Genomic DNA, 12,863 nt, shown 5'->3' with positions numbered 1-12,863 from the left:
TGTTATTTATTAGGCAGTAATACGGAGTTTTCTTCTTCAAACATCTTTAGTTCTTTCTCCCTTTTTCTAGAATGGAATTTCCTTTATTAAAAAATTTAATTTTGAGCCTTTGGATAAACTTCTCTTGCCTAATATTAAGAATATAAATTACCTTTGCCAACAATGGGCATGCATAATGTGCCCACAGCTACCAGTGTGTGTTCCACAAGACAGATCAGGGTGCATGAATAATGGATCATATTTTTCTGCATTATAAAACAAACAAAAAACAAAGCAAAAAACCAAGCATTTAATATTCCTATAACAAATGTACAACTTTAAACTGTGAAATCCTTACTAAGGGCCTGTAAACTTCAAATGATATGCTAGTTTATTCCTTTGATTTGAGATACCAATAATTTATGCAAGACCCCGGATTATTCAGAATACAGGACTCTCTAATTTTCATTACTCTGAGCAAGTTAATGAAACATCCCTGAATTGTTAACTGAAACTGGGATCCCATATTTAAGTACATCTAATCTTTTGAACATTTCACATTTTCAGGGCACTGAGAGACTCCTATTCCCCGAAAATGCCCTGAGCCTGAGGTAAAAGGGATATTCTTCAGGGAGAGGTCTTTAATACCTTCAGGGCAGCTGGGTCACAATGATCTCTAACAAAAAAAGATGTCCTGGCAGTAGAGGAGAATCTGCCTAAAGACAATCATGCAGAGACTAGCAATAATTACTATACCAGAGTCAAAGCTGCAGCAAAATATCTGGGACAGCAGCCCAGACCAGAGTAGGGAAAAACAGGCAATTCAGACAGTCTTCTGCTCTGGTACTAATTTTTTATATTTAAAGGAGATGAAAAATGAAGACAAACATAAAGTGGGTAGCTGGCTTCTTTGGGAATTCTTGAATTCTCTACATAAATTAGTATAATCTTAGAAATTCCCTAACATTAAATTACTCAAGTTTCAATTTGCTTTATATAATAGAACAGTACAAATTTCACAGCATAAAGAAAATCTTTTATGACATAAATTGTGAAAGCATTAAAAAAATCCACTTATAGCCAAGTACTAAATACAATTGGTATTTTATCTTTATCTTCAGCCTGGAATAAAATTTGTAAATCGTCTAGTACAAATGATCATTTCTTAAGGTGAAGCTGACCAATGTATCTTAACTAGGGTGCTTGAGAGCCACACTGTGAAGACTTTCATTATAGAGAAAAGGCAAACTTACCAGTGGTCTCTCACACCTCCTTCCAATCATACAATGTGAAAAGCACTGGCTAAATTAAGTGCTTTGGAAATTAAAACACAGTTCCTACTCTCAAGAAGTTTACTGGTATCATTGAGGCATATGCACACATAAACAAATGTAAGAGTAGAAACATAAAAGTATCTGCGGTGGACACAATAAGGTGCAGCCCAGAAGCCCCTGCAGGAATGAATGACGTACTCCCTCAGCTGTTAGAAGAGAGCACTCAACTGTTATCCCTCTTTAAGGGACTTTGCTCAGGGTCACACTACTTTGATCAAGGTCACACCTCTTTCCAGAGGTAGGCCACAACCAGTCACTGATCAGTGTCAGGGTATAAAGACCTAGCCCCCTTGCCCCAAGTTGGGACACCTCTGAAGGGCCATTCAGCTCCAGAGATCCCATGGGGTTGGTTAAGGTCTTTTGGGGACTGCATCATAGCTCAACTTCTCCCTTTGCCCAAACCTGCTTCCTTCCCCTCCATTCCACGTTGATCCCAAGACTCTCTTGAATAACATCCTGCACTGCATGGTAATCTCTATCTCAATAATCTAAATGAGAATCTGGCTCAAGGACAGCTTCTCACAGGGGTGACTCACACCACTGTTAGATCAAGGGATTCCACTGATAGATCAAGGGATTCCACCCTGGATCTATCCATGAGATAAAATAATTATGGAGATAAAATAGTTATTGTTATTTAAGTGTCAACTAATTATTGGACTTTACAAATGTGAAGAATGGGAAAGACTGTTAAGTACCAAAGTAGTTAATGAAACAAAGAACAGCTTTCTTTTGAATCCCTGCTATTTATCAGCTGCGTAATTCAGGCATAATACTTAACCTTCTGGAGTGTTTCCACATCTGTCAAGTGAGGAATTCCTGTCTAAGTTACCTGCTCAAGATACCACCAAGCCTACAGTTACTATTAGGTTAATAAAATCTCTGTATATCACCTACCATACTATGTGGCAGTCATTATTAAGAGGGAGGATGAGGATATAGCTATGGCTTACCTGGATCCTGAATGAATTTACTTCTGTTTTTAGATAATACAGTTGATCTCTGAACAAATGCTGCCAGGACCATTGCCCTGCTTTCCACCTTGACCTCTTGCTCTTCTTGACACAATATACAGGTAACAAATTGTCTTTGTTCAGGGACCGGAGTCTGTGCTGGGCCCAATGCCGTACGAGTCATATCTGAAACCATAGGGCTGGAATAAAAAGGTTAGGAGTATAATTAATGAGCCTAAGAAGTTTCTATAGAATCATAAAACAGTAGATTCTAGGTAAGTAGAAACGTATTTAAAACACGCAGTTTTTTGTTTTTTTAAAAAAATATTTATTTATTTGGCTGTGCCGGGTCTTAGTTGCAGCACGTGGGATCTTTGATCTTTGTTGAGGCGTGCAGATCTTTAGTTGCGGCATGTAAAGTCTTGGTTGCAGCATGTGGGATCTAGTTCCCTGACCAGGGATCGAACCCAAGCCCCCTGCATTGGGAGCGCAGAGTCTTAGCCACTGGACCACCAGGGAAGTCCCTAAAACACACAGTTTTGATGACTTGATTTGAGAGACCCAAGTCTTTCATATGTATCAAAACCATCTCCTTCAATTCTCATAGCAATCCAACATGCAACACATAAGCCAGACACGAAGTTAACTGAGCCCAGTGTATTCATTCTTTTATGAATCTCAAGGGTCTTCTGTATAACTTACATTTTAAGCATACATATGAATTCTCTTATCTATAGTCAAGAGACATGCTCATAATCATATGCTAATAAACTCAGATTTCTAAGATTAAGTCCTCTAACTACAAGGCCACAAAATTTATCAACTCTTCTAAGTTATTCTATGATTAAGTGTACTTATAAAGAAAAAAAACCAAACATCTTCCTCAGTTGAGAACCATGGTCAAGAGTTTCAAAAATTGTGATTAATTTTTACCTATTATCAAGAACAGCAGAGATAGAGGCATCCAGTTCTAATGTCTGCTGAAAGAGTTCTTTGTTCTCATCAATAAAGTGCCGCTGCATCTCAGACATCTGGGCCATGATCTTTTCTCTGCGCAGTCTGGCAATCTCGGCTTTTCTCTTCCTCTCAGCTTTGTCTTTGTCTCTCGAACTCTGAAATTACGCTTCATTTAATTAGACCATTAGAGGCTAAATGCATATTTTTTTCCCCCAAAGCAGAAACATCTTTATTGTAAATACTAATTAAAAACTATTCTATAATCTCACTTTTATAAACGAAGAGCAAAGATTTCTTAATCAACCTAACATGTTAAAAGAAAAAAAAAAAGGCAGTCCAAAAAGACAGCTACAAAAATATAAACAAATGGTGGCACACTTCTTGGGATTTACATGTTTGTGAATAACATCAACTACCAACTTAATGCAGATAAATTTAATTGTTTATAGTGAGCTTGCCACAATTTTTCAGCATTACCACACTTTACATCTTATACCTCTTCCATTATGGTTCCTTCTGTCTCTGCCACAGGACTGGTGGATGAACTCTCCCTTATCTTCTTAATAGCATTAAAAGTCTATGAAAAAAAATATCGTTATTCTGAAGCTATGAAACATTATAAAAATTTAAAGATAAACATTTAATATTTCTCACAAAAAGCAGAGTGATGCAGGAAATTTTACCTTTAATATCCACTTAATCATATCTTTGTGGACTTCTAGGTAGGGAGCATTTTGTAGTGTTTCCAGCATAGCTAGTATGCTAGGAGAGTTGTTTGGTGCTTCACCAGGTTCTGAGGCAGAAGAAAAAAAGGGCACATGAACAACAGCTAAGACTTCATAGTGCTTATTACTGTGCACAAGAAGATACATGAAGTTGCTTATAACATTTGCCCATCATTTGCCCATCATTTGATTACAGCTCAACTTAGAAATTTTCAATACCTCTCGAAATGTGACATATTTGTATTTTACAAACAAGTTGTTAACAACTAGAATGCTTTAATCATTCAAAACTGACATCTTACACCAAATGATTATTTTAACATAGCCTCTAGAAAAATTAAATAAAAACCCAGCTGAAGGGCTTCCCTGGTGGCTCAGTGGTTGAAAGTCCGCCTGCCGATGCAGGGGATGTGGGTTCGTGCCCCGGTCTGGGAGGATCCCACATGCCGCGGAGGGGCTGGGCCCGTGAGCCATGGCCGCTGAGCCTGCGCGTCCGGAGCCTGTGCTCCGCAACAGGAGAGGCCACAACAGTGAGAGGCCCGCGTACCGCAAAAAAAAACAAAAAACAAAAAAACACCCAGCTGAAAGGTCTACCTGAGATTTTACAAGTCTAAGAAAATGAATCAGGATTATAGGAGTCCATGTGTATATAACATGTATCTATTTGTTTTGACCTTTCCTTTAATGAAAACCTAGATTCAAAATAAAACAAATTTCTTCCTCTATGGATTACTTTATTTTGAGAAAAAGACATAAAAGTCTATTACTCTCAGGAGTACATTTAATACAATATTAGCTAATTTAGTTTTATAGTTGGAAATATCCAATTATTAATTTTATTGATTTAAGAAACATTTGTGGCAAAATATTACTCTTTCCTAAGAGGGTAAGAGACCAAACTATGTGATATTTTTAAAAAAATGTAATTTAATTTAATTGTTATTTTTTTGGCTGTGCCACATGGCTTGTGGGATCTTAGTTCCCCGATCAGGGACTGAACTTAGTTCCTCAGCAGTGAAAGCTCCGAGTCCTAACAACTGGACCGCCAGGGAATTCCCTGAACTATGTGATCTTTAATATTCTTCCAGATCTGAAATTCGGTCGCTGTGGATTAGGGATCTGTCTCTAAATGGTTTGTCTTTTGTTTGTATGTATGTATGCATGTATTTATTTATGGTTGCACTGGGTCTTTGTTTCTGTGTGCAGGATTTCTCTAGTTGCGGCGAGCGGGGGCTACTTTTCGTTGCACTGTGCTGGCTTCTCATTGCGGTGGCTTCTCTTGTTGCGGAGCACAGGCTCTAGACGTTCAGGCTTCAGTAGTTGTGGCACATGGGCTCAGTAGTTGTGGCTCGCGGGCTTAGCTGCTCCATGGCACGTGGGATCTTCCTGGCCCAGGGCTTGAACCCGTGTCCCCTGTACTGGTAGGCGGATTCTTAACCACTGTGCCACCACAGAAGTTCCAATAGTTTGTTTTAATTATATAAAATGTTTAAAGAGAAATAGGAGGACTGTCTAGAGAAAATGATGATTGTTGAAAGAAAAAGAAAGAAGCAAAAGAGAACCTGAGATCAAATGAAATAAGGGAGTTTTCTGTGTGGTTATCCCAAAGTAAAAAAACTGCAGATAAAGAATGTACAACAGATACAATGTTACTGTTAATCGATAGAAAGAAACACTGGCAGAGAAAAGAGCTGGGAAAGGCTGGCACCCAAGAACATAGTCTTCAGTGGGGAAAGACAGCTCCCCTTCTTCCTCCCACTTACCTGGATGTGGGCAAAATGGGAAAAATAGAGATTTAGCAGCAACCAGGACTATTCCTCCTCATCCCCCAGTGGAACCTAGTATTCTCACAGTCATTATCTTTTAGGAAGAAATGGCAGAGAACACAATACTAAACAAAGTTACAGAAATGCTCCCTTGCAATCAGGAATTCAGAAACTCCTATTATACACCACAAATTCATTTAAGCATCTCAGCAAATCACTGATTGCAGGTCTGGAGCAGGTAAAGTACAAGATGAGCCTCAGACACTTTTTGTGCCAGAAAGCAAGGTGGTGCTCAAATACTAATGGGGTTGGGTCAAAAGGACACAGAGCCAATTGAACAGACTCCCACTACCCAGAAGTGGCACAGTTTGAGCATCAAAAGGAGTATTGATTATAACTGACTATAAAACACTGAAGGGCTTCCCTGGTGGCGCAGTGGTTGAGAGTCCACCTGCCGATGCAGGGGACACGGGTTCGTGCCCCGGTCCGGGAAGATCCCACATGCCGCGGAGCGGCTGGGCCCGTGAGCCATGGCCGCTGGGCCAGCACGTCCGGAGCCTGTGCTCCGCAACGAGAGAGGCCACGACAGTGAGAGGCCCACATAACGCAAAAAAAAAAAAAAAAAAAAAAAAAAAAAAAAAAAAAAAAAAAAAAAACTCTGAAAAAAAACCCATGAGTAACATTAAAAAAAAAAAGAACCACAAAAAAACGTAAGCAAACCAAAAAGATTCACAGTTGCCACTACTTCAGGTACCTATTAGAACTGCTTATTCTGAAAATTAATAAAGGAAACGTTTTTATTTAGAGATGAAGTATTATGACATCTGAAACAAATGGTTCAGGGAATTCCCTGGCAGTCCAGTGATTAGGACTCTGTGCTTCCACTGCAGGGGGCCCGGGTTCAATCCCTGGTTGAGGAACTAAGATCCTGCATGCTGTGCAGCACAGCCAAAAGATAAATAAACAAAAAACCAAATGGTTCAAAAAGGTGTTCAAACATAAAGCAAATATAGCAAAACACTAACTACTGAGTCTAGGTGGCAGGTATATAGATGTTTACTGTACAACTCTTCCAACTTGTCTGTATGTTTGAAATTTTAATATTAAAAAGCAAGAAAAAATATTTCTTTGGTCCTCTCAAAAAAAGTCACATTACTTTATATAAAATGTAATCCTCTATAGCTAATTTTCTTATTTTCATTACTTTTTATAAGATAATAGCAACAATTTAAAAGTGAAATCCTAATAGCAAACTCTGTGTTTTTAAAAGTATATACTAGAGTTTAAATTTATGTCCTATACTGATTTCAAACTAAGGAATCCTCATTACTTTTTCCTGTTTATGAATTAAAATTTATGTTTTTAAAGTATGGGTAGGCCCTAAGTATTTTTATAAAAATGTATCAGGATCTGATACAGTACACAGGATCTGATATAATACACAGGTGAATACAGACAGTCTCAGAAATTTGGATTCATTATAACCTACTTAAAACTTATATGATCAAATAAAAGAGGTTATACTACATTTAAAAATCATGGACATGTTGAGTTAGTTTAGTAAAAACTGTATACATACTCGATATCTTCTGAGTGAAGGTAAACGTTACTACATGCTCCTCCATGACGTTCTCTAAATGCTGTTTTTCTTCTTGTAGTGCCATTCCAATTAAATGTAACACCTAAAATGCAGTATGTTTTGTAACTTTTAGTGAAACAAAAATCAAGTACATATTTTTATAAGAAATAAAAAAAATTCACTATTGAAAAAAGATAAACTATTAAACACTAAGTGCAGTAAAAAATAATTCGAAGTACCAATTTTCATGAAATCCAAACTCTAAAGTTCATTTTCTAATAAAGAATTCTCAGCAAGGAAACAAAAATTTCTATTTCAGCTAGGAAGAAAATTCAATTGCAAATTCTTAGGGTAAGTTAAAATTACTAAGAGCTGTGACCAGCAATCCATATAATTTTCAGTTTTATTCCATCCCTACACTACAGTCTTAAAAATCACTGATTCTAAGAATCAGTGGCCAAATAATTAGACCTGAAATCATCTATCATGCAATGATCTAATCTATAATACTCCTAGTTCAATTTCTCTAAGGACTAAAAATCTTAATCATCTAAGAGACACACTTTTATCTCTAATGCCATATCATTTATAAAGATGTTCAGCATACCTCATGAAAAATTCCTTACTAGACTTCTAAGAATATAACTACACTAATCTATTTGCACTTTTATTGTTCTTTATCCTGCTCCCCAATTTTTGAAGGAGATAATGTGTGTGGTGTCTCTGTATCATTCCCTACACATAGGGCTACTGTGGTTGTTAGACTTGGAAGAACTAAGTTAGCCTGAATGACATAAAGCAAATGTATATATAAGATAAATGATGTTCATTCCTCTTTTCTCCATCATTTCCCATACATCTTTTGCTCATTTAATACTGATGGTCTCCAGTATACTGCAACTCCATGCTTTTATATTTTAAGTGTATGTTTGTAAACTGGAGGAGGGTATACATATACAAAAATCTTAGCCAATGAGATACTTGAGCCTGCTGAGACAATGGAAAGAACAGTAACTTTGAAGGAAGGCTCTGGAGGAAGGCTCACCTTCATCTGAATTCTGGCTTCACTGCTTTCAAGTCCCACTAAGCCTAACTTCATCATCTTCAAAATCAAAATAAAAAAAAGAAGCTTTCCTCTAGAGTTTTGAAGGTTACAAATATGGTACATACAAGTGCCTAGCATAGAATAAGGCACAGAGTAGGCTAATAACTGAGTATTATTATTATTATGTTACTTACTAGTTGGGTAACATGGACAAGTCTATCTCACTGAAACTTGCCTTCCTCATCTATACAGTGGAAAAACTATCTACTGATACTCGTAGGGGTATTACGTGAATTTAATGAGATAATAATTTATGAATGACTTACATTAAATCTATAAAGTAAAATACAAACAAGGTTCTAGACTTGTCACTAATTAGTTATAGGAACGTAAGTCTCTGACTTTCAATTTCTTCAACTGCAAAACATAAGTATTAATGAACTCAGAGGTTTTTAAAGAGAATTAAGTAAAAACAAATGCAAAGATAACACATAATACAAATATCAGAGTACTGTATAAACAAAGACATATCAGGACCAATCAATGAGAGCAGATCTGCCAACAAGACCAAGGTAACCACAACCATGTGGTGTAAAAAAATCTGCCAGGCTCTCATTTTTATGGTCAGACACAAACAGTAACAAAATATTATATTTCGAATTAAGTTAACACTACATTTTATCCTAAGTTTCCTGTGTACAGATATTGACAGGAGTATTTTGTATTTTGGTTTTTACTACAAGACCACTAAAATATAAATAATAAATGTCTTCAAACTTACCCTTTGCAGCATGGACTCAGACCAGACATGTCCGTTATGTTCTACAGTCCATTGCAATACTGTTCTCATGATTAACAACATGACATCTGACTGCAAAATGTTAACCAGACTTGCAAACAGAGGGCAGAATGGGGGCAAAACTGGAGGTGGAAGTGCTGAAAATAAAGTTATAATTGGCTTCTTTTGTAGAACATCCTTTAAAAAACAAATGAACAAACAAAAAAAAACAGCAAAAAACTATCCCTTTGTTACATACTTTTGATAGTCTTCAAAGAATATTCATTTACACACATCTTAAAGCTATGTTTTACCTTCTCAGGTCAGTCAAATGCATAAAAACAGCTGTGTAAGTAGCAGTAGTACAAAAGAAGGCCTTTCTTTTCCCTAGAAATGTCTTATGATCCGAGATAAAACCATTAACCCAAAGGTGACTCAGTACAGACTATGTCTACATTAGCATATTTATTAGCCCTTGAAAGTTCACTCATGGGGCTTCCCTGGCGTCCAGTGGTCAAGAATCCGCCTCCCAATGCAGAGGACGTGGGTTCGATCCCTGGGTGGGGAACTAAGATCCCACATGTTGCAGGGCAACTAAGCCTGTGCGCCACAACTACTGAGACCACATGCTCTAGAGCCCAGGCACCACAACTAGAGGGCCTGCGTGCCACAACTACTGAGCCCATACGCTCTGGAGCCCGTGCGCCACAACTAGAGAGAAGCCCGTGTGCCACAATGAAAGATCCCGCGTGCTGCAAGGAAGATCCCATGTGACGCAACTAAGACCCAAATCAGCCAAAAAAAAAGCTCACTCAGAAAGCTTGTATTTAAATCTACCACTTCATTAAGAATCATCATCATAGTCAATAGAAAACAATGTTTAACACGTAAAAGAGACTGAAACGAGATTTTGGGAAAGATTAAAAATACCTGTATCTTCCTTATTTTGTCTTTTCAATTTCCGTTGGGCTTCCTCTGCCTAATAAAAATGAATGTAATTTGGACAGGGAATTAGTAACATGAAACAATTTAATATCCAAAACTACTGATATATGTTAATCTTTGCCATACTAACTTCTGATTTTAGAAGATTTCTATCCTTAGTTTTGCAACTCCCCCAAAATTGGTATCAAGGTTAATTTCCCCCTGCCACTAAGAGAATCCCAAGTGGATTCTTTCTTGATTTAAAATGCAGGGGAAGGGCTTCCCTGGTGGTGCAGTGGTTGAGAGTCCGCCTGCCGATGCAGGGCACACAGGTTTGTGCCCTGGTCTGGGAAGATCCCACATGCCGCGGAGCGGCTGGGCCCGTGAGCCATGGCCGCTGAGCCTGTGCGTCCGGAGCCTGTGCTCCGCAACGGGAGAGGCCACAGCAATGAGAGGCCTGCGTACCGCAAAAAAAAAAAAAAAAAAATGCAGGGGAAACATGCACCAACCAAAACCAAAAACTTATTTTTGATTTGAACTTTATTTCATGCATCAAACACTAATACACACTGCTATATATAAAATAGATAACCAACAAGGACCTACTGTATAGCACAGGGAACTATACTCAATATTCTATAATAACCTGTAAGGGAAAAGGATCTGAAAACGAATATATATATATGACTGATTTCACTGTGCTGTACACCAGAAACTAACACAACATTGTAAATCAACTATACTTCAAAAAAGCAAAGACAAAAACAAACCCCAGAAAACTAATAAACAAAAGCTTCATGTTTAAGTTTCATTTACTGCCATTTATTGAAAACTTATTTTTAAGAGTAGACTGCTAAAAGGCAAAATTTAACCCGCTAAGAATGATCAGGAAAATTCCTTAAGTCACCATGGAAAAGCATGTTAAGTACTAGCGATTCTGAAATGAGTGTTAAATAGGTTAACTGATTAGAATACACGTTGATGATGTCTTCAAAAGCTAATAAAATACATACAATTAGATACGTGTGGGTATGTATATAATTATATAGACCTTTTTTATGTATGCACAAAATAAGGGAAAACCCCAAATGCTACGTGGTGGTATAGGTAATCTGTACTTTCTTCTTTATACCTTTTCATATTTTCCAAATTTCCTACAATAAAAATGTGTCCTTTTTCAATCTGTGAAAAGCAGTAAAAGTTGTTTAGGAAAAAACAAAATAAAAACAAAAAAACTCCAAGCAACCCTTTCTCAGTACACTTTTAATTTTCTCAATTACCTTGGACTGCTCTGCCCTCGAAAAGTGATAGAAATACAAATTGAACTCTTTGGCACATTCTGGTTTCAGTTCATACATGCCTCGTCCTGTTAATCCAGGTTTCCTTTGGGGGAAAAAAAAATTCTTCAATCTCATATACTGTTGGTGAATGTAAGCTGGAACTACTTTCTGTGGGTTCATTTAATCATCTACATTCAAAGCTTTATGTGCGTTCACTTTATCTAGCATGTCCACCTTGAATTTATTCTAACTGGACAAGTGAATGTGATGGTCACTGCAGTGACAACAATTTAAAGTCTAACAACAGGGGACAGGTTACACACATTATGACATCTCCAAACAACTGAACACTATTAAAATTGATGTTAACTTGTACACTCTGACATGTAAAGATGTCTGTGATAAGTTCTACCAAGTGAAAAAAAAGCAGATGCAATTTTAGGGTTTAGAGAATCTTTTCTATAATTTTTTCTATATTTTCCCTAAAAATATGTACTGTTTTAAAATCAGCAAAAATAAAGACAATGCCATTGGAATGAGGAGCACAGAAAAAGCAGGATTAAGAAACTGCCTCAACAACCGTAAGGGGATAGACTACTTATAGTTTACTGACTGGGCAACACACTGGACACCGAAGAAAGCATTATTCAGAGGCTATCCCACAACTTAGGTGGCACATTCAAATGGAAACAAAGAAAGCACAATGCATTTACTCAGATCACCTGCTCAGGTTAGTTTCAATTATCTGAAACTATCAGCTAGGGAACACCTGAAAACTGAAAACTCTCATAAAGCTACTTCAAGTTGCTAAGTGCAGGGCTAGATCATAAAAGTGAAATGTCAGTGAGAAATCTAGTTCAGAATTATATGTTTGAAAGTGGTTGTCACTCTCTGAAAACAACAGTTTTATTCTTAGTTCCATCAAGGGAAACACTCTAAGAAAAATTAATGTATAAAATAAAATTGAATGTGAAAAAGCAGAAAATAAACTCACTTGAAATGGGCAACTGCTTCAATTACACTCTCCATGCCAGTTTCCTTGTTCTCCTAAAGGTACAGGAAACAAATTAAGTGTGTTTCATGTTAATAATAATATCTGCTAGCACTCTTGAGCATTGTGCTTTTATCTCATTAAGCTTCATACAGCAATCGCATAAAGCAGATATACTATTCTCCTGATTTTTACAAATGAGGATTCCATAGTAAACATAATGATTAATAGGCAGTTGGGGAAATTCAGTTGGTAAGCTAACATTTATTCAGATTGACATAATTAAAAACAAGTTACTACCATATGGAATCAAGATGACAGCTTTCAAAAGGAATAAAGTAAAAACACAAAGTACACATAACGTTTAAATTTTATATTTAAAATTTATATATTTGCAGTATTTTGTGAAATAGCTACACTAATTTCTTATCTATTTTTGTTAAAACATCATTTCCCAAATCATATCCCATTCACGACAAGCTGTTCACAGGAATTCCGTGAAATATTCTCTGGTCAAAAATGTTTGGTAAATATAGATGCCATCACTTTGTA

The 12,863-nt window shown here is 36.9% G+C and overlaps 1 protein-coding gene across 6 annotated transcripts in view; it reads right to left on the bottom strand.

Annotated features, from left to right (window-relative positions):
- The window catches only part of UBR2 (ubiquitin protein ligase E3 component n-recognin 2), a 116,229-nt gene that overhangs the window by 30,543 nt on the left and 72,823 nt on the right, over window positions 1-12,863 (bottom strand). For all 6 annotated transcript variants that reach the window (XM_027127263.1, XM_027127266.1, XM_027127262.1 and 3 more), the window contains 10 exons: window positions 12,315-12,367; window positions 11,321-11,423; window positions 10,047-10,095; window positions 9,120-9,274; window positions 7,294-7,396; window positions 3,907-4,016; window positions 3,720-3,800; window positions 3,200-3,378; window positions 2,267-2,466; window positions 152-245 (listed from right to left, as the gene is read on the bottom strand). In XM_027127263.1, coding sequence (XP_026983064.1) covers window positions 152-245; window positions 2,267-2,466; window positions 3,200-3,378; window positions 3,720-3,800; window positions 3,907-4,016; window positions 7,294-7,396; window positions 9,120-9,274; window positions 10,047-10,095; window positions 11,321-11,423; window positions 12,315-12,367 — 1,127 coding nt within the window. The remainder of the gene's footprint in view (window positions 1-151; window positions 246-2,266; window positions 2,467-3,199; window positions 3,379-3,719; window positions 3,801-3,906; window positions 4,017-7,293; window positions 7,397-9,119; window positions 9,275-10,046; window positions 10,096-11,320; window positions 11,424-12,314; window positions 12,368-12,863) is intronic.

Source organism: Aethalodelphis obliquidens, unplaced genomic scaffold (genome assembly GCF_003676395.1).
Source record: "Aethalodelphis obliquidens isolate GAN/ISIS:26980383/991018 unplaced genomic scaffold, ASM367639v1 scaffold31, whole genome shotgun sequence".
NCBI lineage: Eukaryota > Metazoa > Chordata > Mammalia > Artiodactyla > Delphinidae > Aethalodelphis > Aethalodelphis obliquidens.
The sequence above is the reverse complement of the archived record's forward strand: the minus strand, read 5'-3'. Positions and strand labels throughout refer to the sequence as shown.